This window comes from Sus scrofa, chromosome 2 (genome assembly GCF_000003025.6).
Source record: "Sus scrofa isolate TJ Tabasco breed Duroc chromosome 2, Sscrofa11.1, whole genome shotgun sequence".
NCBI lineage: Eukaryota > Metazoa > Chordata > Mammalia > Artiodactyla > Suidae > Sus > Sus scrofa.
Genome location: NC_010444.4, coordinates 74,203,485 through 74,230,805, shown reverse-complemented (window position 1 = coordinate 74,230,805; position 27,321 = coordinate 74,203,485). Strand labels below are relative to the sequence as shown.

At 52.7% G+C, this 27,321-nt stretch overlaps 1 protein-coding gene across 3 annotated transcripts; it reads left to right on the top strand.

Annotated features, from left to right (window-relative positions):
* On the top strand, positions 9,995 to 27,053 carry TNFAIP8L1 (TNF alpha induced protein 8 like 1). Of its 3 annotated transcripts, none has more exons than XM_021084049.1 (2): positions 9,995 to 10,173; positions 23,948 to 27,053. In XM_021084049.1, exon 2 carries the CDS (start codon positions 23,953 to 23,955, stop codon positions 24,511 to 24,513), a length of 561 nt encoding a protein of 186 aa, XP_020939708.1. In that variant the 5' UTR covers positions 9,995 to 10,173; positions 23,948 to 23,952; the 3' UTR covers positions 24,514 to 27,053. The 3 variants fall into 3 exon arrangements, with proteins under 3 accessions (XP_020939708.1, XP_020939709.1, XP_020939707.1); XM_021084050.1 differs by lacking the exon at positions 9,995 to 10,173 and adding an exon at positions 11,245 to 11,404; XM_021084048.1 differs by lacking the exon at positions 9,995 to 10,173 and adding an exon at positions 11,403 to 11,463.

The window sequence follows — 27,321 nt, the reverse complement described above, 5'->3', positions numbered from 1 at the left end:
CAGTCATTCATTCCACAAACATTTATTGAGCACCTACTGATGCTGAGCTGTCCTAGGTGCTGGAGACAGCAGGGAACAAGGCAATCATTCTGGCCTTCATGGCACATACGTTCTAGTGAGAGTTTCAAAGAGGAAACACAATTGATGAAGCAGACAGAACATCTGATGTTGGCTGCCAGGGAGGGTGTGCCTGAGGGTGATGTCTCTGCACCAGGCCCTAGAATCTTGTGGCCAGTGTTGCTCAAAGCCTCATGTCCCTTGTTCAAAAATGACTTCAGAGGGTGCTTGGCAGGGTATTAAATAACCTCAGACTCCAGCTGCAAAGAGACTCCTCTTAAATGTCATTTCCATCTTCCTCAAGTCTCAGCTGGGTCCTGGGGAATGGGTGTCTGTAATGCCTTTTCCACCTGCTAATCCCGTCATGGTGGATCAGTGCTTCTGCAGGCAGCAGTAACTGATGAGATCCTGATTAAATTGTGTTTTCAGATATCTTCTATCTATGATGAGAAATGCCGATTTTTCTTTCACATTTGTGATTATGAGAAAAGGACTTGCAAAAACCCATACATGTATTGATGTTCCACATGTGAGTGGGTATAAAGGAAAATACGAATTAAACAATTACCTGTCCGCTTTATAGACTGAGAAAAAGTAGCCTGGGAAAGAGGAAGGATTCCCATGATGCCAATGCACTGGTGGGCTAAGATCTTTCTCCAGGAGAGGAGATGAAGGGAGCATACGTTCTACCATTTCCATCCCTTCGTCCATATGTGAGCAGGAGGCTCCTCCACCCTCCTTACACTCAGCTGACGAGAAGAAGCCCTACAAGATCTTCAGGAAACAGCATCCCAGGAAGAGGGCACAGCCTGTGCAAAGGCCCTGAGGCAGGACTGTGCCTGGCATGTTGGAGGAACAGCCAGGTGGCCCATGCGGCTGGAACAGAGTGACCGAGGGGGAGAGAGGGAGGAGGGGAGGGCAGGGAGGAGATGAGGAAGGGCGTGCAGGGCCTTCTAGGACACAGGGGACTTGGGATTTTATCCTGAAAGAGGTGGGAACCCTGGAGAATTGTGGGCAGAAGAGGGGCAAGCACTGACTCAGGTGCTCACAGCAACCCTCTAGCTGCCACAGGGAGAAGGCATTGAAGGGGGAGTGCAATGGCCAATGGGGGATATGCCCCAGCTCCATCTCTCACTCCCTGTGTGTTCCCAGACAAGTGAATTCCCTCTCTGGGCTCAGTTTCCTTATCTGCTAAAGATGGACCTTAACAACTCCTTTTTCCTGGGGCCAAGGCAGGGACTGTGAGAAATGCGCAGAAGATGCCTGTTGCTCCAGATTCTGGCTGGGTGTGCTGCTGCTGAGTTATTATTCTACGGTGTCAGAGTTTTGCTCGCACACCCTCCCCAAGGTGGGAGGATGAGGTCAGCAGCACCCCCAGCTCAGGCCCCAGTGAAGTCACCAAGACAGATGGGTGGGTGTGAGGACTGCGGTGGAAATAGATTTCCCACTTGTGCCCTGTGCCTCCTGGAGAGGTGAGGATGAGCAAGCCAAGGGGAACATCACACTTCCCAGGCTGTGAGACGCAACCCTCAGCACTGTTGGCCCCCTGCAGGAAGCTCTCCCAGATTGCCTTGACTCTCTGGGGTCTTGCAAGCAACTGTTGGGGGAGGGTCTCAGGAAAATAGGGAGGGGCCCCAGAGAGGCTGGCCAGGTGGAAGGAAGGATAGTCCAAAAGGGCCGCAGAAGTCCCCAAAGGGTGCGGGAAAGTGCTGAGCAGGACGGGGCGGCAGGCAGGTGTGAGTCCTGACTCATACTCATGACTCTAGACGAGTCCTTTCTGGGCTCTGCTTTCTCAAATACTTAGTAAGCACCTACTGCGTGCCAGGCTCTGTTTGGGAACCAGGGACACAGCCATGAACAAGGTAGACCTGGCTCTGCCCTCTCGGACTCTCAGGCTGAGGGTGGGGGGTGGGAGACAGACGTGGCTGGGCTGCTAAGATGCAAGGGGACCATGGCTGTGGTGGTGGGGGGGGCACCGAGGGCTCTGTGAAACCCTGAGGAGGACCTGATTCAGCTTGGGATCCCTGGGGAGTAAAGACTTCCCCAGGTAAAGGGGTGAGGGAGAGGGTGCCAGGCAGCAGGCTCAGCATCAGCAAAGGTCTGGACAGGAATGTGGGGATGCGAAGGCAGGGCCCACCTGGAGAATAATGGATGCGACTATGCCTGCTCATGGGACAGGTTAAACACAAAAATCATCTTAAACTGCCTGGTTCACATCAGCAGCCCTAGTTTCTAGGCTGTGAGCTTGCCAAGGGCAGGGACTGTTCCCAGCTGTACCCCTAGGCAGTACAGGACCTAACACCCAGTAGGTGCTAACTGCACAGATGACAAATTTGAGGCTCAGAGAAGGCAAATGATTTGTCTGGAGTCACACAGCAGGTAACTGGCAGAGCAGGGATTTGAACCCACCTAGTGAAGGTTGATTCAAAAAGTACACGATTATGGGTTCATGGTAGGGCTCTACTTCCACTGGAACTCCTTTGTGGCTCCCTTTTGTGTTGGGATTAAGTCTCTGGTCTTGATTTTCATGGTCCCTGTGGATCCTTCAATTCAAATCCCATCCTTCTCCGCCTACCCAACTCCAACCAACTCAACCATTGTGAGTTAATTGCTGTTTTCACACCTCTAAGTCTTTGCCTGGGATGTTTCCTCTTCCTGAAACACTCTCCTCTTCTGCTTTTTTTTTGCCTGGAAAACTCCTACTCAGTCATCAAAACCCCAGCTCCAATGTCCCCTATTCCATTCAGGCCACTGGGACCTTCACAGGAAAGCTCTTTCTCCATTCTGCTGCCTAGCTCTGGGAACCCCTTTGGCCAGGAGGGTCTGGATAGAGATCTGTCCTTCCCAGGACTGGGGGCTCCTGGAGACTCATGTCTGGAGAATGAGGTCACTCTGGCTCTCTAATCTTCCAGCTCAAGGCTGGCACACAAAGGGATGGGAGAGTTTAGGGTGTGGAAATGAAATGAATAAACACATTTTTAAGGTTTTTTTTATCTTGGAGGTCTGTGGCACCATGAGACTTTTTTCCTGACTCACAGCCTCCACACCCTTCACATACAACCCCTGAATACATCCTGTGAAGTGCTAGGAAGGAGATGTCTTTGGCTGGATCCACAGCTTCTAGAAGCTAGAAAGTTCAGCAGGTAGCTGGCAGATAGTTTATCTGGGAGATTGTGGTGGTTTTTAAAATATGCCCTCAAATTTTTTGACACTCTTCCCTTCAAAAAATGAAGCCTAATTCCCATCCTCTATTTTTTTCTTTTGGGCTGCACCCATGGCAGGTGGAAGTTCCCAGGCCAGGGATTGAACCCATGCCACAGCAGCGACCCGAGCTGCAGCAATGATGATGCTCAACCCACTGAGCCACAAGGAAACTCTCATAATTCTTCTCCTCTTGAGTGTAGGTTGGACTGAGTGACTCACTTCTGAAAAATAGCATATGGGAGAAGTGACAGCGTGTGACTTCTGAGACGAGGTCATATGAGGCATATAGCTTTCTCTTTGCTCTTGCTCTCTCTCTGATCATCCATTCGGGGGAAAGCCAGCTGCCATGTTGAAAGGACAGTCAAGCAGCCCAAGGTGATGCCCAAGTGGCAAAGAACTGAGGCCTCCTGCCAATAGCCAAACGCGGGAGCCAGCTTGGAAGCACCCAGCAAAGGCACGGGTACATGCACACCGGCCATGTGACACACCCTCCTGTGTGCATACTAGCCAATCCCAGCCTCATATCCACCCTACGCCAGAGATTGTGGGATAGTTAAAAACCAAAGTGGTCCCGGCATCAACTACGCAGATCAGGGGCTATGGAGAGGTCTGGAAGTCCCAGAGGAGCAGCTGGCATTGAAAGCTGAGCATGTGCCAGGGACAGGCAGGGGGACAGATTAGTATTGGTGCTCCCTGCTAAAAGTACTCACAAATGCCCTGCTCTCTGCCTTTCTCTTTCTCTTTTTACATAATTTAGACTGACAAAAAAGTTGCCAAGAGAGTCCAGAGAGTTCCTAGCCCTCATCCAGCTTCCCCTAATGTTAAAGCCTTACGTAACCACAGCACACTTGACCAAATGAACAAACCGGCGTGGGCATGTTTGGATGAACGCACCCTCCAGACTTTCTTTGGATGTCTCCTGTTTTTTCCATAAATGCCCTTTTCTTCTGTTCTGGGGTCCAACCCGGGACCCCACATTGCACTGAGTGTCCACTGCCTTTTAGAACTGCACGATGACAACTTCAAAATGATTCGCATCATTCCTGTTTCCCTCTGGAAAGTCAGCTCCATGAAGGCGGTGGATAAAAGAAACTGAGACTGACTGACAGACAGCAAGTCACTGGGGCCTGAGCCCGAAAGAAGTTCATCTGTGTGCTTTAGACTATCTCGCTGGCTGAGTAGAGGGATGCGAGGAGGGTTCTGAGGGCAGAGGGAACAGTGTGGTCCTTGAAAAACTAGGAAAACACTGTCAGAAGGGAGGGTGATGGGGATGGGGGGTGGGGAGCTGGGGTGACCCGCCAGGTGCTCCAGGATAAGGTCTGGCACAGCCTGTTAGAGCCGCTGCAGGTTCTGGAGCAGGTGATCCCAGGGGACACTGGGAGTTTCTTAGCCTCTCACTGAGCAAGGGCCAGTCTGGGCTCTGGGGGAAGGAAGGGGGCTTCTTTGAATGTGGGGTTGGTATAGTCACAGAGAGAGGCAGGTGGCCTGGGGGAATCCCGAAGAGAAGCATCAGCCTGGGGAGACTGGAGGCTGTGGGATCTGGGATTCCTGGAGCCTGGGGCCAGGAGGGGGCAGGGAAGTCATGGAGGAAACAGGCTCAGCACGAAACTCTGCCCTTGACCCTCTATTTGCTCTTCCCTTATCCTCAGCTCCAGCCATGTCCCCAATCATCTGGACTCTGAATCCTGCCAAGGACCCCCACAACTGCCCCCACACCAACTATCTCCCCCAGGAAAAACAGCTCAGCCAGGCCGTCCGCACTCTGGCTCTGCCTGTGATCCAGTCTTCTAAAGATCCCCCACAGCTTCGTCTCCACCCTCTGGTGCAACTGGGGCAGGGCATCACAGGGCACCCTCCTCCTTCCCCACAGCCCCCTCCTCCCTGGCTTCCCAGCTCTGGTTTTCCCCACTGCTGTCCACAACACAGGTTACTAGAAAAAGATTCCAATACGCTAGTTTCACTCAAGCTCTAACACCCTCTGAGGCGTTCCTGATGCTCTCAGAATGAATTGATTGATTGATTGATTGATTGTCCTTTTAGGGCCACACCCACGGCATATGGAGGTTCCCAGGTTAGGGGTCTAACCAGAGCAGTTGCTTTCCACCTAAGCCAGAGCCACAGCAACGCCAGATCTGAGCTGCGTTTGTGACCTACACCACAGCTCACAGCAATGTCAGATCCTTAACCGACTGAGGTAGGCCAGGGATCAAACCTGGTGGGGGCAGGTGCCCAGTCTGGGCTCCCATAGCTGCCTGTGTGTTCCCCCATCACAGCGCTGACATGACTGCTTGGCCTCTTGTGGAGGCGATGACTACATGCATATGTGCCAGGCCTCATCTAAGCATCAGCACTGTGCCCCTGAAGTTTTACAAATCTCAATCTGACACTATGACTGCACACATCTTCCAGATGAAGCAACTGAGACTCCAAGAAGTGAAGTTTCCTCTTGTCAGGAACGATGTAGGTGGGGGGTACGGGGGAGCGCAGGTTCACTACTACTGCCATCCCCTCCCCAGTCACACAGTGCACCCATCTGCACACCCACACCCACACCGGGCCACACCTGGCCATTTATCTCCCCAGCCGCCAGCCTCCCACACGCAGGAGGCCGGCTGGCGTCTGCGCCGGCTGGCACTTGTAAATACATCCTCCGCTGGGGCCGACTTGCTCCTCCGCTCCTTCGCTGCCACAGGGAGGGAGATGGGGTAAATGGGGGTGACGGAGGCAGAGGACCAAAATTGTTCTTAGGACCTTTTGGCCTCACTTTCCTTCTGCCTCCATGTTAGTGGGGGGGAGAGGGGACTCCAGGACTGGACCCCGACTCCAGGCTGAGCCTGACACTGGGATGAAGACAGCAGCATCCCTACCCGCCCGCCCCCACGCTCAGTGCCCTTGAGAAAGTTCCAAGAGACCCTGGGCCTGGCCCGTGGTAGGTGCTCACGCAAGTTTCACCCCCTCCTCCAGTTCTCCATCTGGGGCCCCACCACCCACTCCCTTTCTTAAGTGGCCTTGGGAAAGGTCTTGCGGGAATAGACAGATGGCCTGGGGACAGATGGATCGAGGCACGTGGGAATAACGCCTGGGCTTGGGGCGTGGGAGGAGATGCTCTGGCCACTGCCACCGCTGGCCCCCCCCAAAGCGCTCCGGCTGTGCGGAAGCCGCCAGGCGGGGGAGAAGGGGCCCACGGAGAGTAGGCTTTCCTACCTTCCATCTCCCCTGCCGCCGCCACCACGGTGGTCCCATTACGCAGGCGCGAGAAAGAGGCCCAGAGAAGGGGGTCGCTCTCTCCCAGTCACACAGCCCCGCCGGCTGCGAGGTCTAACCTTAGGGTGCGGGTGACCCTGGATGGGTCTAGCGCCTGGGGTGACTTGTACTTGGGGACCCCGCCCCGCATGCATATCCCTCCCGCCCGGGCTACCCATTCCTGGGAAAGCAAGGGCGCCGCCAGCCCTTGCAGTGGATAGAGCACGCCCTCTGCTGGAAACGTCCTGAATTGGCGCAGCTACGCACCCCGGGACCGCGGACTGAGCCCCACTATGAATAGAGCGCACACCCAGCTCTGGTTCCCGGGTTAAAACTGACCCCCGATGGAGCTCTTGACGCTGCGCTGAGCCCCATTCACAATGTTGTGCAACCATCACCACCAAACATCTCCACTTTTCCATCATCCCCAACACAAACTCTGTCCCCATTAAACTCTAACTCCCCATTCCTGTCCCCCCAGCCCGAGGTCACCTCTATTTTACTTTCTGTCTATGGATTCGGCTATTCGACGTCCCTCATAGGAGTGGAATCATACAATACTTGTCATCTTATTAAACCGACATTTTCAAGGTTCATCCCTGCTCTCTATACAGCATGAATTTCCTTCCTTTTTATGGGTGAATTATATTCCACTGTGTGGGTTGACCACATTTTGTCTACCATCCCTCTGCTGATAAACATTTGGGCTGTTTCCATCTTTTGGCTATTGTGAACCATGCTTTCAACACTGTTGTACAATTAGCTGTTAAAGTCTCTGCTTTCAACTCCTTTGGGTATACCTAGGAATAGAATTGTTGGATCCTATGGTAACATGAGGAACGACCAAGCTAATTTCACAGAGGCTGCACCATTTTGCATTCCTACCAACAAAGTACGAAGGTTCTAATTTTGTGACATCCTTGTGGGCACCCTTTGTTCGTTCTTATTTGTGGAACTGTAGGCTGGCTTATTCCCATGTCACAGATGTAGAAAACTGAGGCTCGAGAGATGAACACATACAGGAAGGTAATGACAAAATTGTGTTTAAACCCACCTGAGTCAGACTCCACTCAAGCGCACCCTAGATTCACTGAAACGATCTGCTGTGGTTTGATGAGGTGCTAAAAACAGCCCCTATAACCTCCATTAGAGTCTCCACTAGTTTGGGGCTTGGGAGCATGAAGAGATGGATCTGTAATAGTGGATCTCAACTGGGGGCTTTTCTGCACCCCCCCCCCAATTTGGTAATGACTAGAGACATTTTTGGATTGTCTGACTTGGGGGGTGGTTAACTACTGGCATTGAGTGAGTTACTACTGGCCAGGGATGTCACTCAACACCCTACAGTGCATAGACATCATGGGCCCCAAATGCCAATACAAAGTGCCTCCAATGAGAAACACTGAACAAGGGAGAGGGTAGGACCAGGCTGTGTATGGGAGGAGATGAGACAAGCACTCTTGGGTTTGAATCCTGGCCCTGCCACTGCATGTCCTCAGGCAAGTCACTTCCACTCTCGGCCTTAGTAAACAGTGGGTTGTTTTGTTTAGTTTTGCCATTTTCTTGGGCTGCTCCGGCAGCATCTGGAGGATCCCAGGCTAGGGGTTGAATTGGAGCTGTAGCCGCTGGCCTACACCAGAGCCACAGCAACACAGGATCCGAGCTGTGTCTGTGACCTACACCACACTTCACGGCAACGCCAGATCCTTAACCCACTGAGCAAGACCAGGGATCAAACCCGAAACCTCATGGTTCTTAGTCGGATTCATTAACCACTGAGCCATGACGGGAACTCCCTGTTTTCTCTTCTTTTTAAGGCTGCACCTGGAGCTTATGGAAGCTCCCCCAGGCTAGAGGTCGTATCAGGGCTGCAGCTGCCAGCCTATACCACAGCCATAGCAACTTGGAATATGAGCCACCTCTGCAGCCTCCAGCACAGCTCATGGCAACATTGGATTTTTTTTTTTTTTTTTTTTTTTTGTCTTTTTGCCTTTTTCTAGGGCTGCTCCTACTGCATGTGGAGGTTCCCAGGCTAGGGGTCTAATCGGAGCTGTAGCTGCCAGCTTACGCCACAGCCACAGCAACTCGGGATCCGAGCCGAGTCTGTGACCTATATCACAGCTCACGGCAACAACGGATCGTTAACTCACTGAGCAAGGGCAGCGATCGAACCCACAACCTCATGGTTCCTAGTCAGATTTGTTAACCACTGCACCACGACGGGAGCTCCTGGATTCTTAAGCCACTGACAGAGGCCAGGGACTGAATCTGCATCCTCATGGATGCCAGTTGGGTTCTTAACCTGCTGAGCCACAAAGGGAACTCCCCTCAGTTACCTGCTTTTGTTTGTTTGTTTGTTTGTTTGTCTTTTTGGCTGCACCTGTGGCATACAGAGGTTCCCAGAATAGGAGTCAAAAGGGACCTTTAGCCACTGGCCTACACCACAGCCAGAGCAACGTCAGATATGAGTCTCGTCTGTGACCTACACCACAGCTCACAGCAATGCTGGATTCTTAACCCACTGAATGAGGCCAGGGGTTGAACCTGAGTCCTCATGGATGCTAGTCAGATTCATTTCCTCTGAGCCATGACGGGAACTCCCAGTCACCCGCTTTGGGAAAAAAAAAGGAAAAAGAAGAAGGGATAAAGAGACACTTCATTACTTTTTGTTTCATGAGGTCTGTCCCAGGGTTGTGTGTAGGACTGGACTCGACATACATTGGTTGTCCAGCCTGCTCTGGCCCCCCCTGGTCCTAGCCACAACTGGGACCCAGCGCTAGGGCTGCAGGGAGGAAATGGAGCAGCATGGGAGCTGGGAGCCGCTCCAGGGCCCAGTTCCCAGGACTCACAGCTGCATCCTCCGGGGACCCCAGCTGGCCCCACCGCCCTACCCTGGCGGCTGCCAGTAGGCTCCAGCATATCTCGGTGGCTCATTCCCACTGAAATAAGAGGCTGAATCTGGGCGTCCCCTGGTGGAGTCTCTAGGGTCCGTCCACGCAGCAACTGCCTCAAACTTCATCCAGATCATTTATCTGCAACCCAGAAAGATTTATCTTCAACCTCAGGTCAGATTCAGGAATATGCATTTTAAAGGGGCTCCCAGGTCCTTCTGATATAAAAGGTTCCCCGGGGCCATACTTTAAACTTAGTCGGGGATGGGGTGGGAGGAAGAAGGGACTTTCCAAGGGTCGCGTGGCTGTTCAGTTTATTTTAGCTCTCTTTCTCTCCCTGACCCCCTATCTCTCTCTGTTTTTGACTCTTAAGTCTCCTTCCTCTTCTTTCTTTGACTGGGCTCAGGATTAGCCTGGCCCCCGGCATCCGGCCTTCTTCGTGATTCCGGAGGAATTCCCCCCACCAGTCCCGAGCCCAGCCGCCTGGCCCTACCCCTCCCGCGCAGCGACCTGCTCCCACTGGACTCTTCGTACACCGCCCGCACTACCATTGGCTGAGCCCACGTTTCCCCGGATCCGGCCCGGCCCCTCTTTGGTCCTCTCCGCGCGGGTGGGGCGGGGGCGGGGGCCGCCCAGAGGGGGGCGGGGCCAAGCTTCCTGCCCCGCCCCGCCGAGCCCCAGTCTTCAGGCACGAGTCTCGCGGCTACAGAAACGGCCCCTCGGAGGCGGCCGAACAGAGCCCCGACGGTCGGACCGACGACAGGGTCCCAGAGAGCAGGTGAGCGAGAGGTGCCAGGGCACCCCCATCTGGGAGAATCTCGGGGGCCACTTGTCTTCTCTGTTTCTCTCCCCCCCATGCTCCTGCACCCCCCTTTCTAACTGTATTCCTGCCTCAGTTTCCCTCCCCATTTCTCCCTTTCCTGCTGTCTCTGTCACTCTCTTGCTGTGTGGGCTAGGCGGTAGCAGACCGGGTCTGAACTGACCCCCACGGCATGGGGTGGTGCTCTGGGACCAGCACCCTCCTCCCCCCAACACGAGGACTCTGATGGACTCTGCCCCTTTCACAGTGCAGGGCACCAGGTGCTAGGGCTAGATTCCAGAGCTAGGAGGGCATTCCAGGTGGTGGGCAGCCAGGCCAAAGGCGTGGAGGTGACAATGAGTGGGACTTCCGGCTGGTCCTGGCAGCTGAGAGCCAGGGTCAGACCCACCCGAACTGGCCACCTTGGAGCTCCCCAATGGCCTGAAGCCATGGCCTTAGTTTTGCCAGCTGTGAATTGGGACCTTCATCACTGAGGTAACTGGCAGTTGACCTGACCCAGATCTGCATGCATCACCACCTCCTCTATTCCGGGGGGCCTGCCTGGAGGAGGGCAGCCCTGCCTGTAAACAGGCCTCTGTTACTTCCTGAGCAGGGGGGAGAGGTGAATGCCCTGGGGTGCTACAGCCAGGGCCAGGGTAGTTTAGCCCAGTGGTTGGGGAGCTCAGACTTTGGAATGAGACAAACCTGGGTCTGCTCTGCCATTTTCACGATGGTACCTTGAACAAGTGATTCGAACCTCCCAGCCTCAGTTTCCTGTCGGAGGGACATAACTCCCGAGGGGTAAGGGCAGCTTCCAGGATTAACTGCAGGAATGTGGACCTGCATGTCTCCTCCTGGCCCCCACCTCCTCCAGCTTTCCCCCTCACCCCACTCTGCTCCAGCCATACCAGCCTCCACATTCCACCAATACACCAGGCACAGTCCTGCCTCAGGGCCTTTGCGTGGGCTGTTTCCTCTATCGCCATGCCAGGTGCACAGGCGCCAACTTTAAAACACAACAGGTTGTCTACATGGGCCGGGCCAAGGGACTGGCAAGGCTAGGGCTGGGCATCTGGGAGGGGCCGAGGAAGGGCAGGCCCAGGGACGCTGTACCTATGGAAACCAGAACAAAGAGCTGTCACCCCAGCCATACAAACACCTGGGCTGAGCTTCTCTTGGCAGCCTTGGTGGCCTGGGACGCCGGTTGTGGGTGAGTGCCCAGACCACTGCAGGGGCAGGTTGGGGGCCCAAACCCCACTTGGATGGGAGGTAGGTGGTCCCTAAGCAAAGAGACCAGTCAAGTAGGTACAGACTGGAGGCCCCACAGTTTCCTCTCCCACTGTGTGGCCTTGGGCAGGTCAGGTGAGGCCTGGGCAGGTGAGGGACCTTTTGGATGCTTGGTGATCCAATGTGGTAGGTTCAGGAGGACTCAGTGTCCCCTGACTGTTAACTTGGGCCACAAGAGGGTACGTAGGACAAAACTCGAGCTATTGTCATGGAAACAGCCCCAGAGGCAGATGTTGCATAATTGACTCATGCTGGTGCAGGTTCAGCCCCAGGTACTAAGGGCTGAGAGGTGGGGATGTAGAAACGGGCAGGACTGGGCCCAGTATCAGAGAACTTGGGCTTTTACCCCAGAATCTCCCCTACCCACCCCTCCATGAGACCACTTTCCCTAGAATCCTGCCACCTGAGCTTTCACAGCGGCACCTCTGGCTGAGTCCTTGGGATCTTCTGAGGCTCCATCCTCAGTTTCCCCTTCTGTCCAATGGGGTAGTGGAGTTTGGGGAATGTCTACCTGGGGGGAGGGGGGCTTCCAGAACTGTTTGTGCTGTGCTGCTATGTGATCTTGCGATATCTGTCTCTCTCTGGGCCTCAGTTTCCCTGGCTGGACATTGGAACCCTTGGAGAAGATCTCTGACTCTGTGCCCCTCTGGTGCTGGGAGGTTGAAGGAATCTATTCATTCAACAAACAGGTTCTGAGCACTACTGTGTGCCAAGCATGGTGCAGGACCCTGCAATGACCAAGGTTAATCTGGTGTCTCTCCTCACCCCAACTCAGCTCACAGACGGGAGTTGGGAGAGATAGACATTCATCCAGAAAAGCCATTAGGCTTAATTGTAATTGTATGAAAAAAATGGAGACAGACGGATAGGGAATTTAGTTAAGATGGGGGATCTGGAAGAGCCTTTTAAGGAGGTGACATCTGAACTGAAGCTCACAGACTAGAAAAAAACAGCCGTGTGGAGACTTTGGGGGAAAAGCAATCCAGGCAATGGGGACAGCTCATGCAAAGGCCCTGGGCAGCACCATGCCTGGTGTGTTGGAAGAACAGCCAGGAGGCCACATGGCTGGAGCAGAGCGAGCAAGGGGGAGAGAGGGAGGAGGTGGGGGCTGGTAGTGTCCAGGGGCAGGCAGTGCAGGGCCTGTGGGCCACTGGGAGGTCTTGGGCTTCTACCTGGAGGAAGTTGGGATGCCTGGAGGGCTGTGGGCAGAGGTCCAGGGCCTGACTTAGGTGCTCACTGGTACCCTCTGGTGGCTGCTCCAGAGAAGACAGACTGTAGGGGGTGAGGGCAAGAGCCAGGTGACAGGCATGGAGGCTAAGCAAGAGGTGAGAAGTGGGTGAAGCCCAGACTCATTTAGGGGCTGCATCCACATTCCTGCTGAGTGACCCAAGCCTCCTCTACCTTTTGTTAAAAATCTTTTGCTCAGCCTAGTCCCAGCCTGTCTTTCTCTGCAGTGGGTTGGGCCATGGTTTCCAAATATTCATTTTTGCCTACACCCACTATCCCAGCTCCCACTGCAGCCTGGCAGGCAGCCAGACCGTGCTTGGGATGGCCCCCAAGGGCTCTGGGGACCCAGGTTTGAGGACTGCTGGTATCCACCCCCCACCTCAGACACGCAGGTCCTCCCCCCTCCCCTTTGGCCATATCAAACTGAGCACCGACTGGGAGACTTGAGTGAGGTTTGATAAAGAGCCCGAAGCAGCGGGTGCCCTGATGTTGGCAGAGGGTACAGTGCAGGGGACAAGGGCCGTGGGGGCATCTCCCACAGTGGGCCACCCTGGGGTGGGCTGAGAGAGGAGAGGAGGGCCGGCTTGGTCTTGCTGAATGGGCCCATCAATTATTGACACCCTTCACTGGGGCATGAAGAATTCATGCGGAGGCTGGGCTGCTCCATGGACCAGAGACATGCCAGAGCCAGCTCACCCCCTGGCTCACGAGAGCCACTTGCTATGTTGTCAGGAATTTTGTGATCCGCTTTTGTTAACATCACCATTATTTCAAATGATAGATTATCAATACAAGTAGAAGAAAAAAATCCATTTTTTTTAAATGACAGGCTAAATTTACAAATACATTATATTTAAAACAAAGGTATGGACTATCATTCAGCTATAAAAGGAGTGACTAGCACTTGCTACAACATGGATGAATCTTGAAAACATGATGCTCAGTGGGAGAAGTCAGACACAATCACACAGTGTGTGATGCTTTTTATATGAAAAATAGGCAAATCCATAGAGGCAGAAAGTAGATTAGCTGTTGCCAAGGGGCTGGGGTTGAGGGATGGGGAAGGACTGCTAATGTGGATGGGATTTCTTTTGGGGGTGATGGAATATTCTAGAATTAAACAGTGGTGATGGTTACCCAGCTCTGTGAATATATAAAAACCACTGAATTGTACACTTTGGAAGGGTGAATTTTATCATAAGTGACTTACATACTTCAACACATTATAAAAAAGCCTAGGACATAAATCATCAAAAATCCCAACTTCTGGTTTATTTTACTGCTTTTTGCGATGCTCTTGAGGTTATTTTTTTGATGGAAATGGTGAGCAGTTCTTCCCAACTCCATGTTCAAGCTGGAAGCTTGAAATTGGCTGTGGTGGGAGAATTTACACCATGGAAATTGGCAAATGCCACAGATCAGGGCTTGATATATTGCTCTGTTGATCATCTAATCCAGAGGTTGGCCAGCCTTTTTCTATAATGGGCCAGATAGTAAATATGATTGGCTTTATGAGCCATATGGCCTTTGTTGCTTCTAGTCAAGGCTGTGCTCCAACATGTACATGAATGGGTGTGTGTGGCCATGTGCCAATAAAACTTTATTTACAAAAACAGGCGGTGGGCCAGAGTTCACCACCCCCTGGGATAATTTTAGGAAATGTCAACAATGAAAATTAAGTTGTAAAGGGTGGTATGTCTCTAGATGCTTCCTTGTGAACAGCACAAAACCACTGAGGAACAATTCTTTGAGTACTGACATCTGATTTGGCAAAGAAGTTGCTCACTTAGAGGATGAAGGCATGAGTGAAATCTGAATTCTCCTTGTTCATATAAGATATCACCCAGGGAGTTCTGTGGTGCAGTGGGTTAAGGATCTGGCATTGTCACTGCAGCAGCTTGGATTGCTGCTGTCACAAGGGTTCAGTCCCTGGCCCAGGAACTTCCACATGCCATGGGCATGGGAAAAAAAAGAGAGAGAGAAAGAGGAACTATCCAGTGACATCCATGTCAGAACTGCTCGTTTGTCTGTCGCAAGTATAGATCAGGCTGTTGGTACCAGTTTGGCAAAACTCAGAACATTTAATGAGCATCAGTTGGTTGTGTGGAGTTTCCAGAAAGGTTTACTATCTACTTCCTTATGTCTATAAGCTGCATGGCACACATCCCTTATGTCAGGAACATTTGTGATAAACATATGTATGTACCAATGTGCCTACATTCATTTTTCCTGGAGGGCTGATGGTTGAGAATTTTCTAGCACATGGCTAACTGGATGGGATGCAGCATTCATGGCACACCTGGGGCAATGGGGACCCTGGGAAGCAGGATTTCCTGCCCTGTGGAACCCCCATCACCCCCACACACAGCGCCCAGGACCAGGACTGTGTGGGTTGAGGGGCCCGGCTGCGACCTGGGTTGCCGTGTGCTCAGCTTGGGTTGGGTGGGGGGCAGTGGGCAGGGTCTCCCCACCTGGGCTTCCCAACCTGGAGGGTCTGGGCAGAGGCCCTAAGGCTGGACCATGCCCAGCGTGCCACAGAGACAAGGAAAGGAGAGACTGTAAGGAGGGGAGGCCGGTGATATGATGGGAGAAGCTGGCCCTGCTCCAGGGTTTGGGGACTGAAGGGATCAGGAAGAACAGGGTCCACCGGGCCACTGCCATCCACTGCCGTGTCCCCTTTCCCTGGGGTCGGCTCAGATATGGTCCTGCCTCCCTGCCTTTGCCCGGGCAAGTGAAGGATGCTGTCATATCTAGAGCAACTTGAGGCTCCATTATCAGGTCCTGTGGGCCTGAGCTTTTAAGGAGGGAAATTCTATTTAATCAAACATGTACTGGAGTTCCTGTTGTGGCTCATCAGGCTAAGAGCTTGACTAGTATCCATGAGGATGCAGGTTTGATCCCTGGCCTCGCCCAGTGTGTTTGTAGCCACTTGGGAAGATGGAGTGTCCAAAATGGGGACGGGACAAAGGTCAGAGGGAAAAGACGAAGTGGGGTTGGCAGAGGGTGAAAGTCTGAGGTAGGGATAGAGGGCCGGGGTTCTGCTGAATGTGGGGGTAGGGCAGGAGTCAGCAGAGCCAGGGATTCAGCAAATAGACACCCATTTCACAGATGGGAAAGCTGCCCCCAGGGACTGAGGCTCACCTGGAGTCATGATGGGGAGGCCCCAGGGCTGTGGGAGGGCCTAGACAGTGGCTTTTATGGGGCCTGTGGATTGGCCTTCAGTCTTTGACCCATCTGCCCCAGGGTCTTTGCACCAGCTCTTCCTGCTACCTGGCTCACACCACCCCAGACCCTTTCCTTTCAGTCCCAACTCCAGGGGCTCCACCTCAGAAAGGCTTTCCTGACCACCTGGCCAAAGTCACCTGCTGTCCCCAGTTGTCACTGCCCCCCTGTCCTCAGGCCTTACCGTCCCTGAAATTATCTAATTTATTTCCATGTTCACTGGCTCCTGGTGCCTTCTCCTTCCAGCAAGGGTGACACTTCTTAGGCAGCCACTTTGGAAATTTGGAGAGTTTTCCCACTTCTGATAATAACAGGATGTGCTTAGCATTTAGGGGACAGGGACCAGGGATACTACATGTCCAGCCATGCTCAAGGCAGCCTCTCAGCCCTGACAGCTTCCTAATGTCCTGCCAGAAACATAAACCGATGACTAGGGTTTTAATATTCAGTGCATGTTCCTGAAACACAACTTCTGGGTAAATCAAGGGAAGATGGAGCTCTTTTTTTGTTTTTTTGTTTTGGTTTTTTGGCTGTACCCAAGGCAACTGGAAGTCCCTGGGCCAGGGAATGAACCTGCACTATGGCTGCAACCTGCGCCACAGCTACTGCAACACCAGATCCTTAACCTGTGACACATGGGAACTTCCTGGAGCTCTTTTTTATAGGAATTTGTGGCCACATGTTAACCCCAATGCCCTGTATGGGGAAAGCCTCTGACAGATTCACTCCATTATCAAGTGCAGTGGGCCTGAGCTTTTAAGGAGGGAAATTCTATTTAATCAAATATGTATTGGAGTTCCTGTTGTAGCTCATCAGGTTAAGAGCCCAACTAGTATCCATGAGGATGCAGGTTTGATCCCTGGCCTCTCCTAGTGTGTTGAGGATCCAGCGTTGCTGTGAGCCGTGGTGTAGGTCGCAGACGTGGCTCAGATCTGGCACTGCTGTGGCTCTGGTGTGGACTGGCAGCTACATCTCCAATTAGACACCTAGCCTGGGAACCTCTATATGCCAGAGGTGCGGCCCTAAAAAGACAAATAAATAAATAAATGTCATCAGACACGGTGCCCTTTTGTGTCTGGCTTCTCTGAGCATCATGTTTCCAAGGTCCATCCTCATTGTAGCAACTATCAGTACCTTATTCCTTTTTATGACAGTATAATATTCCAGTGTGTGGATGCACCATGTTTTGTTTGTCCATTTATCTGTTGATGGCTGTTTGGGCTGTTTCTACCTTGGGGCTATGTGTGTGTATAAGTTTTTGTATGAAGGTATATTTGCATTTCTGGAGGGCAGATGCTCAGGAGTGGAATTGCTGGGTCACGTGGTAACTGTGTGTTTGAAGAACTTCCAAAAATCTGTTTTCCATTGTGGTTGCACCATTTTCCCTTCTTTTCAGCTGTGTATGAGGACCCCAGTTTCTCCCATCCTTGCCAGCCCTTGGTCTCGTCTGTCTCTTTGGTAACAAACTTCCTAGTAGGGGTGAGGTGATGGATCGTTATGATTTTTGGCTTCTGTTTTTCTAGTCGCCGATGATGTCGAGCATCTTTTCGCCTTCTTATCGGCCATTTACATATCTTCTTTGGAGAAATGGCAGACATTTTTAATTGAGATATAATTCACTTGCCATAAAGTTCACACTTTGAAAGTTTCCAATCTGCTGGGTTTTAGGGTATTTACATTGCTTTGTAACCATCTAGCTCAATGACTTTTTACATTCATGTAGACCCAGATCGACACATAGGACATGAAACATTCCGGAACTCTTCCCTGTACAATCCCTCTCACCTTTATCACCCTCTGTAAATTGTACTTTTATACCAGTGGATGGAGGTAGATGACACTGCCTGCAGACTGTGTTTCAGGGAAATGGGGGCAAGTTCTTTTGTAATAGGGAGGTGGCATGGGGTCTAGAAGGCTGGGACCTCTTGAAAGGCAGGGACTGTTTGGGCTGTTTCTACCTTGGGGCTATGTGTGTGTATAAGTTTTTGTATGAATGTATGATCTCTCTTGGTCACTGCTATATCCTCAGTGCCTGGGACACAGCTAGCGCTCCATAAGTGCTCTCTGAGCAACTAAGTGTTCCAGCCGAGCCTTTGTATGTTAGTGGACTTTTCCGGCTTGTGATGACAGTGGAGTATTCTGGCATTTGGTGGCCAGGGACACTGGCCATCTGGACACTGGGAACCTCAGCAGTCTGGGAAGGCCCTGCCCCAAAGGGCTGACGTGGTGCAGCCCAGCCCCTCCTGGCCTGCCTGCCCTTGGACCTGGATGAGTGCGGCTGGCAGGAAGGAAGTCTGGGGATTATTTTGGTCCCCAGTGTGCTCCCTTGGGACAGCAGTCATCTCCTTGTGTGGCTGCTTGGAAGGGGGTGTTTCTGGTAGAACAATGGGTGAGGGAGGAGGTGTGAGGAGCCATGCAGCTGGCCTGGTCCAGGTGCCACAGGTCTGGAGCGGGCCCGAGGGGCTAGGAGTGTGGAGCCCAAAGGGGAGGCCACAGCTGCACCCACTCCCACCCCTTTTCCCTCTGTGCTTGGCAGGGTGGGGGCAGGGCGGTGCTGCTGCTGAGGGCCCAGGCTCTTCCTGACTCTGGTAAACAGGACCAGCTTCCCCCGAACCAACATGCAGACTTGCAGATGGGAAGGTCAAGGCCCAGACCCTGCCTAGGGTCAAAGAGCAACTGAACAGGCAGAAAGACTTAGGCTCCAGGGTCCTTGGGCTCCAGGTGTTGGGAGTTCTCTTTGGGTTCCAATGTTTGCAGCCCATCCTTTCCCTTGTGCACTCGACAAACACTTACGGGGTACCTGCTATGTACCAGGCGCTGGGCTGACCACCACAGACATGATGTGAACAAGAAAGATGCAGCCCCTGCCCACATCATCAGGCCAGGGAAACGGGCACTGAAACCAAAGTCAGGGCCGTGATGGAGGATGCTCAGGTGCTATGGGAACCGAGGGGGCACCTGGCCCAGGCTGGGGCATCTGGGAAGTCTTCCAGGAGGAGGTGACAGTAATGCTGGGACTTGAATGAGGAGCAGGAGTTTAAGGGATGAGTGATGGGGAGGAGGGGTGCAGGTAGAGGGAATGGAATAGAAGATTTCATTTTTTTTGTCTTTTGTCTTTTTAGGGCCACACCTGTGGCATATGGAGGTTCCCAAGCTAGGGGTCGAACCGAAGCTGTAGCTGCTGGCCTATGCCACAGCTGCAGCAACACCAGATCCAAGCCACGTCTGCAACCTACACTGCAGCTCATGGCAACGCCGGATCCTTAACCCACTGAGCGAGGCCAGGGATGGAACCGGAAACCTCATGGTTCCTGGTCAGATTCGTTTCTGCTATGCCACGACAGGCACAGCATATTTTAGAGAATATAGTGAGAGGCACGGGTGTCCCTTGCTGCTGCTCTTTTTTCCAGAGAACTTCACAGAGAAATTGGTCTATACATTCAGGGAGCTGAATGGTATAGGGCTTGAATGGTGGAATTTTAGTGGCACCCAGCCTCTTGCCCAGGGAAGGCTCAGAGCATGGGGAACAGGCTAGTCACAAACTTCTGTCCCAGGATGGAGTTAGTTCTCTGACCTAACAGTCATCGTCTTCCATTTTACAGGTGGGTAAACTGAGGCACAGGGAAGCTATGTTGCTGGACCAAGTGGTCAGAGCCAGGAGCAGGCCCTAAATATTTTGTCATGGGGGACAGCTCCCAGCCCCCAGGACTCAGGGCAACTAGCAGGCATCAGATAGGGAAGGCAGAGGGAGTTAGGTGTGCAGAGGTGCTGGGGGCAGGCAGTCCCTGTGCTGCTGTGTGGCCTTGGGGAAATGGCTCAGCCTCTCTGAGCCTATGTAATTTCTTCTGCAAATGGGCAACCAGCTCAGTACCAGGTAAACACGATGAAATGGGCACATGCTGCTGGCGCAGGCCCTGCCACGCGGCGCTGAGTCAACTGCACCCTTGCTCTGGCCCCAGCCTGTGTACAGGGTCCAGGGCTGGTACAGGGGGCAGGGAAGACTGGTTCATTAATCTCCAGGCCCGCCCTGACCTCTGTGGGCTGGGAGAGGGCGGCTGAGGCTTGGGACTTCTCCCGGGGTCTGAGTTTACACAAAGATAGGCTTTGTGGGGGTTCCTGGGGTTGAGTGGGTGCCCATGTGGCATTCCTGGTCTGGCTGGCCTACAGCTGCAGTGGGGGCAGATTCTGACCAGAGTCTGGAGCAGCAGTGGGTGAGGAGGGCTGGGGGTGGGTCTCGGGCTCCCTCATTCATTCAGCAGGCAGATGTTTCTCAAGTCTCCAAAGACACCACGGACAAGGGATGAGGCCCATTATCTCTACCATGGCCTGCTGTGAGGCAGACCACTGAGGAAGCTAAGCCAGGGGAACAGGGCAGTGATGGGGGGACCTGGAGGTGTTATGTGGCTTACAGGAGGTGCCTCATGGTCAGTGTGGCTGTTCAGCTATGGTTTCCGAGAGAAAGTGGTATCCAGGCTGAGTTGAGGGATGAAACTGCAAGGGGGAGAGGCGGGGACTTAGGGGTCAGGGCTTTGGGGGATGTTTATGAGTCCACCAAGGAAGAGGCAACGGTTTGGGGGCCAAGGTGTTGGGGGATGTATAGGAGTTTACCAGGGAAGTGCAGGGGCTGGACTGAGGTGTGGGGCTTGGCTGTGGGAGCCATGAGGAGCTGCTAGCTGGTTCTTAGAAGGGAAGGGCCAAGCCCAGATGTGCACTTTAGGAAGAATTCTGGTGCTGGAGGAAGCTCCAGAGCCTGGAGAATCTGGAAGACTGTTATGGCAAGAAGGACAAAAGGAGATAGATTTAAGGGACAGACGGAGGTCCAGCCTCCTGCAGTTGGAGCCCTGGTCACTAGAGAGCTGGCCTGCCATTCACCTTGGGCACCTTCCAGGCCCTTTCCTAGGTGGAAGCTATTGCAAGTCAGTGTTTCTGTGTCAGAGGAATCACTGGAGCAATGGGTTTCCAGAAACCCCACAAATGGCCCTGGGGAACCCCCACCCAGGCCACTGCCCACCTGACTCATTCAGGGACTGACTTAGGGCCCAGAGACATCCACCCTAAACTCACGGGGCTGGTGAGGCTGGCAGGATTGGTAGCTAGGCTCCTCCACCCTGAACAGCCCAGGGGTTGGGGCTAGGACTCTGTCTCATGGAACTTTGGCATGAGGGTGGGGGATGATAAGCTGGCCCCCCAGTGATAACTCACTTTGAGCCCCTTCTCAACTCACAGCAAGGATACAGTGGGTTTGAGGGCTGGTGCCAGGGCCCACAAGTAGTGAGATTCATCAGGCTCTGCTCATTAATCTCCAAAATATACAAACAGCTCATGCAACTCAGTAACAAAAAACCAACCCAATCAAAAAATGGGCAGAAGATCTAAACAAACATTTCTCCCAAGAAGATATACAGATGGTCAACAGGCACATGAAAAGATGACCTAATTATTACAGAAATATAAATTAAGGAGTTCCCGTCGTGGCGCAGTGGTTAACGAATCCGACTAGGAACCATGAGGTTGCAGGTTCAATCCCTGCCCTAGCTCAGTGGGTTAAGGATCCAGCGTTGATGTGAGCTGTGGTGTAGATTACAGACGCGGCTCGGATCTGGCGTTGCTGTGGCTCTGGCGTAGGCCAGTGGCCACAGCTCCGATTAGACCCCTGGCCTGGGAACCTCCATATGCCGCGGGAGCGGCCCAAAGAAATAGCAAAAAGACAAAAAAAAAAAAAAAAAAAAGAAATATAAATTAAAACTACAAGGGGGTATCACCTCGCACCAGTCAAAATGGCCATCATAAAATCTACACATAAATGCTGGAGAGAGAGTTCCCTGTCATGGCTCAGCAGTTAACGAACCCAACTAGTGTCTATGAGGATACGAGTTCAATCCCTGGCCTCATTCAGTGGGTTAAGGATTCAGCTTTGCCATGAGCTGTGGTGTAGGTTGCAGACATGGCTTGGATCCCACATTGCTGTGGCTATGGCACAGGCCAGCAGCTACAGCTCCAATTCGACACCTAGCCTGGGAACATTCATATGCTGTGATTGCGGCTCTAAAAAGACAAAAAAAAAAAAAAAAAAGAAAGAAAGAAAAGAAATGCTGGAGAGGGTGTAGAGAAAGGGAACCCTTCTACACTGTGAGTGGGAATGTATACTGGTGTAGCTACTGTGGAGAACAGTGTAGAGGTTCCTCAAAAACTAAAAATAGAGCTGTCACAGGATCCAGCAATCCCACTCCTGGGCATATATCACAAAAAAAAAACTATAATTTGAAAAGATATATGCACACCTATATTCATAGCAGCACTATTTACAATAGCCAAGACCTGGAAATAACCTAAGTGTCCACTGACAGATAAATTGATAAAGAAGATGTGGCACATATATACAATGGAATATTGCTCAGTCATAAAAAAGAATGAAATAATGCCATTTGCAGCAACATGAATGGACTTGGAAATTCTCATCCTAAGCGAAGAGAACAATAAATGCTATACGATGCCATGTATATGTGGAATCTAAAATATGATGCAAATGAAGAACTTATCTACAAAATGGGATCAGACCCACAGACACAGAGAATAGACTTTTGGTTGCCAAAGGGGGGAAGAGGGGAGGGATGGACTGAGAGTTTGAGATTAGAGGATGCAAACTAGTATTTATAGGATGGATAAACAACAAGGTCCTACTGTATAGCACAGGGAACATACGATATACAGTAATAAACCGTAATAGAACCCCCTACCCAGATTTCACCATTACACATTAACTCCTTTGACCATTTTTTTTGTTTTTGTTTTGTCTTTTTAGGGCCGCACCCGTGGAATATGGAGGTTCCCAGCCTAGGGGTCGAATTGGAACTGTAGCCACCGGCCTACGGCCTATGCCACAACCCACAGCAACACCAGATCCAGATCCGAGTTGCATCTTCGACCTACACTGCAGCTCATGGCAACGCCAGATCCTTAACCCACTGAGTGGGACCAGTGATCGAACCTGTGTCCTCATGGATACTAGTCAGATTCATTTCTGCTGAGCCACGAAGGGAACACCTGACCTTTTTTTTTTTTTTTTTGGGGGGGGGGGGGTCTTTTTGCCATTTCTTGGGCCGCTCTCGCGGCATATGGAGGTTCCCAGGCTAGGGGTCGAATTGGAGCTGTAGCCACCAGCCTACGCCAGAGCCACAGCAACACGGGGATCCGAGCCGCGTCTTTAACCTACAGCACAGCCCACGGCAATGCCGGATCCTTAACCCGCTGAGCAAGGCCAGGGATCGAACCCTCATGGTTCCTAGTTGGATTTGTTAACCACTGCGCCACGACGGGAACTCCCACCTGACCTTTTTTTTTTTTAAGAAACAAATTCCCTTAGGTCGCTTAGAGTCCCTTGGGTCATCATATCTTTGGTGTGAATGGTATGTTTTTTTCCTTGGCCGCACCCACAGCACATAGAAGGTCCTGGGTCAGGAATGGAACCCGCACCAGACACCGACAGGAGCCATAGCAGTGACAAGACCAGATCTTAAACCTGCTGAGCCAGCAGGGAACTCCTCAATGCTATTTGTTTCCAAACTTTTCCTATGTAGGTTTTTGCCTTCTGTGCTCCAGCTACACGGAATTTCCCTCCTCTAGGCCTTGGAGCACGCAGATCTCCCCCCCCTCCCCCCCGCGGAAGCCGTCCCCATTTTCTTACCTGTCCCTTTCTCCAGGAGGCCTGCCCGGTCCACCTCGATCTGCTGGGGTGCCTGCACCATGGGCTCTTGCCGCTTTCCGGACAATAACACTTGCTACGTGTTCCTGGGGGGCTCACTGGTCTGCCACACACACCCAGTCCTGACACGCAGAGTAGGTCTGTGGAATGAGCACTCAGGAGTCCATAGACTCCCCTGGAGATAGGCTATTGGCGGGCGCCCATTTCCCGGATTGGGAAGACGGTGGTCACCAACGTTAGTGGCACGCCCAGGTTAGGCCCTGGAGGCCGGGCCGTGCGCACCTGACGGCCGGCTTGTCTGTCTCTCCCCGGCAGGGCGGATGGACACCTTCAGCACCAAGAGCCTGGCCCTGCAGGCCCAGAAGAAGCTGCTGAGCAAGATGGCGTCAAGGACGGTGGCAGCCGCATTCATCGATGACACGAGCAGCGAGGTGCTGGACGAGCTGTACCGCGCCACCAAGGAGTTCACTCGCAGCCGCAAGGAGGCCCAGAAGGTGGTCAAGAACCTGGTCAAGGTGGCCGTGAAGCTGGGCGTCCTGCTCCGCGGTGGGCAGCTGGGCGCTGAGGAGCTGGCGCGGCTGCAGAGCTTCCGCCAGCAGGCGCGCCGCTTGGCCATGACCGCTGTCAGCTTTCACCAGGTGGACTTCACCTTCGACCGGCGCGTGCTGGCCGCCTCACTGCTCGAGTGCCGGGACCTGCTGCACCAGGCCGCGGGCGCGCACCTGACCGCCAAGTCCCACGGCCGCATCAACCATGTGTTCGGCCACTTTGCGGATTGCGACTTCCTGGCCGCGCTTTACGGCCCCGCCGAGCCCTACCGCTCCCACCTGCGCAGGATCTGCGAGGGTCTCACCAGGATGCTGGACGAGGGCAGCATCTGACCTCCGACCTGGGTCTTCCCGCTGGGGGCGGGGCTTGCGGGCTTTTTTAACTTCTTTTCTCCCAGTTTGACTCTGGCCAACTTCCCCCCAACCCCTTCCCACACGTACACACACGGGTGACCTGTACCTTCTTGGGGAACTCAGGTCACCTCGGCTCCGGCCCAATCTACATGGGGAGAACTCAGCCTGGAGCCGGGCACAGCCTGCCTGCGCCAGCGGCCTCCCCGCACACCTGGAGACCCCTGTCCCTCGGGTGCACCCTCTGAACAGTGACCCTTGAGTGACCCATCTGTACCCCTCAAATCACTCGGTGTCTCTGAAAGCTGGTGGCTTCCCACTTTAATGTTATTGCCTGGGCTTTTTCATTCCTACAGAAAGGGTCATGAGGGACCAGGAGAAAGGGGATGTTATGGAGTGAGCTATGTCCTTGCCCCCAAGTTCTTCTGTTGAAATCCTAACCACTGGGCCCACTGATTATGACCTAATTTGGAAAGAGGGTGATTGCAGATGTAATTAGTTAAGATGAGTTCATACTGGAGCAGGGTGGGCCCCTAAGCCACTGTGACTGGTGTCCCTGTAAGAAGGGGACATTTGGACTCAGACACAGAGGAGAATGCTATGTGAAGATGGAGGCAGAAATTGGAGGGATGTGTCAAGGAGACAAGGAATGTCAAGGATGGCCAGCAACCAGTAGAAGCTGGGAGAGAGCCTGGAACAACACTCAGAGGGAACCAGCCTGGCCAATGCCTTGATTTCAGACTTCTGGCCTCCAGAGCTGAGAGTGAACAAGCTTCCCTTGTTTCAGCCACCCAGGCTGGGGCACTTTGTTCCACAGCCCAGGAAATGAGCCCAGGGGGCCATGGTGTGGGCTGTGGTGGGTGCAGGCGTCTGGGTGAGGGTGCCTCCTCCCTTTGGTTGGCATCACAATCCTGACTCCTCGTGGGAGGGGATAGAGGCCCCCCTCCACTTGCCCCATGCAGGGCACCAGGGAGAATCCATCTGAGATGTGGGCATATTTTTAAACGATCATTTCATATTTGGAAAACAAACACAATTGTTTTTCTAGGACAGGCCTTAGAAACAAAGCTCTGCAAATCCTGGCTTTGGTGACACCCAGCTGAAGTGGTGATTCTTTTTTTTTTTTTTTTGTCTTTTTGTCTTTTCTAGGGCTGCTCCCACCGCATATGGAGGTTCCCAGGCTAGGGGTCTAATTAGAGCTTTTGCTGCTGGCTTATGCCAGAGCCACAGCAATGCAGGATCCGAGCTGTGTCTGCAACCTACACTGCAGCTCACGGCAACACTGGATCCTTAACCCCCTGAGCAAGGCCAGGGATCGAACCCACAACCTCGTGGTTCCTAGTCAGATTCGTTAACCACTGCACCACGACGGGAACTCCTTTTTTTTTTTTTTTTTTTTTTTTTTATCTTTCTTGTCTTTTGAGGGCTGCACCCGTGGCATATGGAGGTTCCCAGGTAGGGGTCTAATTGGAGCTGTTGCTGCTGGCCTACGCCAGAGCCTCAGCAACCCGGAATCTGAGCCGCGTCTGCCAACTACACCACAGCTCATGGCAATGCCGGATTCTTAACCCGCTGAGCAAGGCCAAGGATTGAACCTGCAACCTCATGGTTCCTAGTTGGATTCGTTTCTGCCGCTCCATGACAGGAACTCCTCCTGAGGTGGTGATTCTTAACTTGGGGCATGGAGGGGGCACATGGGGGTATGGGAGAGTATCTGTGATTTATTTGTCAGAAGTGGGCATGGATTTTAGACGATTACAAGATACAGCTGCAGGTCTGACCACATCAGGGTGGGAAGGTTACTCTGGTCACCCTCAGGGGAGCGGGGAACAACGTCCCATGACTGTTCTTGCAGAACCTGGTCTGTTTAAGGGCAGAGGTTGCAAACAGGAGGCCTGCAGGCCTTATTAGGTGAGAAGATGGGTTTGCTTGGCCCCATCCGTGTTTGAGGCATTTAGAATTAGTTGCCAAAACTTAAAACCAAGGAAATTACCCCTGCCAATCTACAATGGAAGTTCCTCTAGAAAACTTGCCTCCACTGCCTGCTGGTGAAGCTGCATAGAGGTTGCCCATCTTTGCCACAGTCCCCACCACTCCTTTTTGCCTCTCCATGGCATGCTGGGCTGGCTGATAGATTAGGACCCCAGATTCAGGGCAGTGTCTCTGTTTGGTTTCCGCTGCCCTGCAAAAGCCAAAGGCTTTCACCCAAGAGCCAGTGGTTCCTATCTCTCTCTGCCCTCCATTCCTAAGGCAAACTTACCCTCTTATCTCAGGTCAAGAAACAGATCTTCAAATTTGAGTACAAACATGCATTCTGGTTATGTCATGAAGCCCAAAATGAAATCCTTTGCTCTGCTGATTGAATAATATCCATGTGATATGGCTTTGTACTTGTTCCCTGCTGGGCTAGCCAGCCTGTCTTGACTCTTTTATACATTTGAGGTTTAATTAAAAAAAACAAACAAGGGGCACTATAGAATTATGTAAATAAAAACATTTGACAGTTTTCTCTCACCTGCCAAGGTTGTCTGCCTTTTGAATGGAAGCTGCACACAAAAATGTCACTTGCCCACAGCCAGTTGGCAGACCACAGACCAGCAGGGGTGGCAGAGGTTGGTTTCTGCAGCCCAAATGGCTTGGTCCAGCCCCTCATCATGGCCAAAAGTCCTGAGGCCAGCTGGCTTCACTCAGCAGAAAGCTACATTCAGAAATGCCCTGCTGTCTCCCAGCACACTGCACTCCCTGCTCTGCCTCCTTGCTGGTGCCCAGCACTCAGAAGTGGTATGTGAT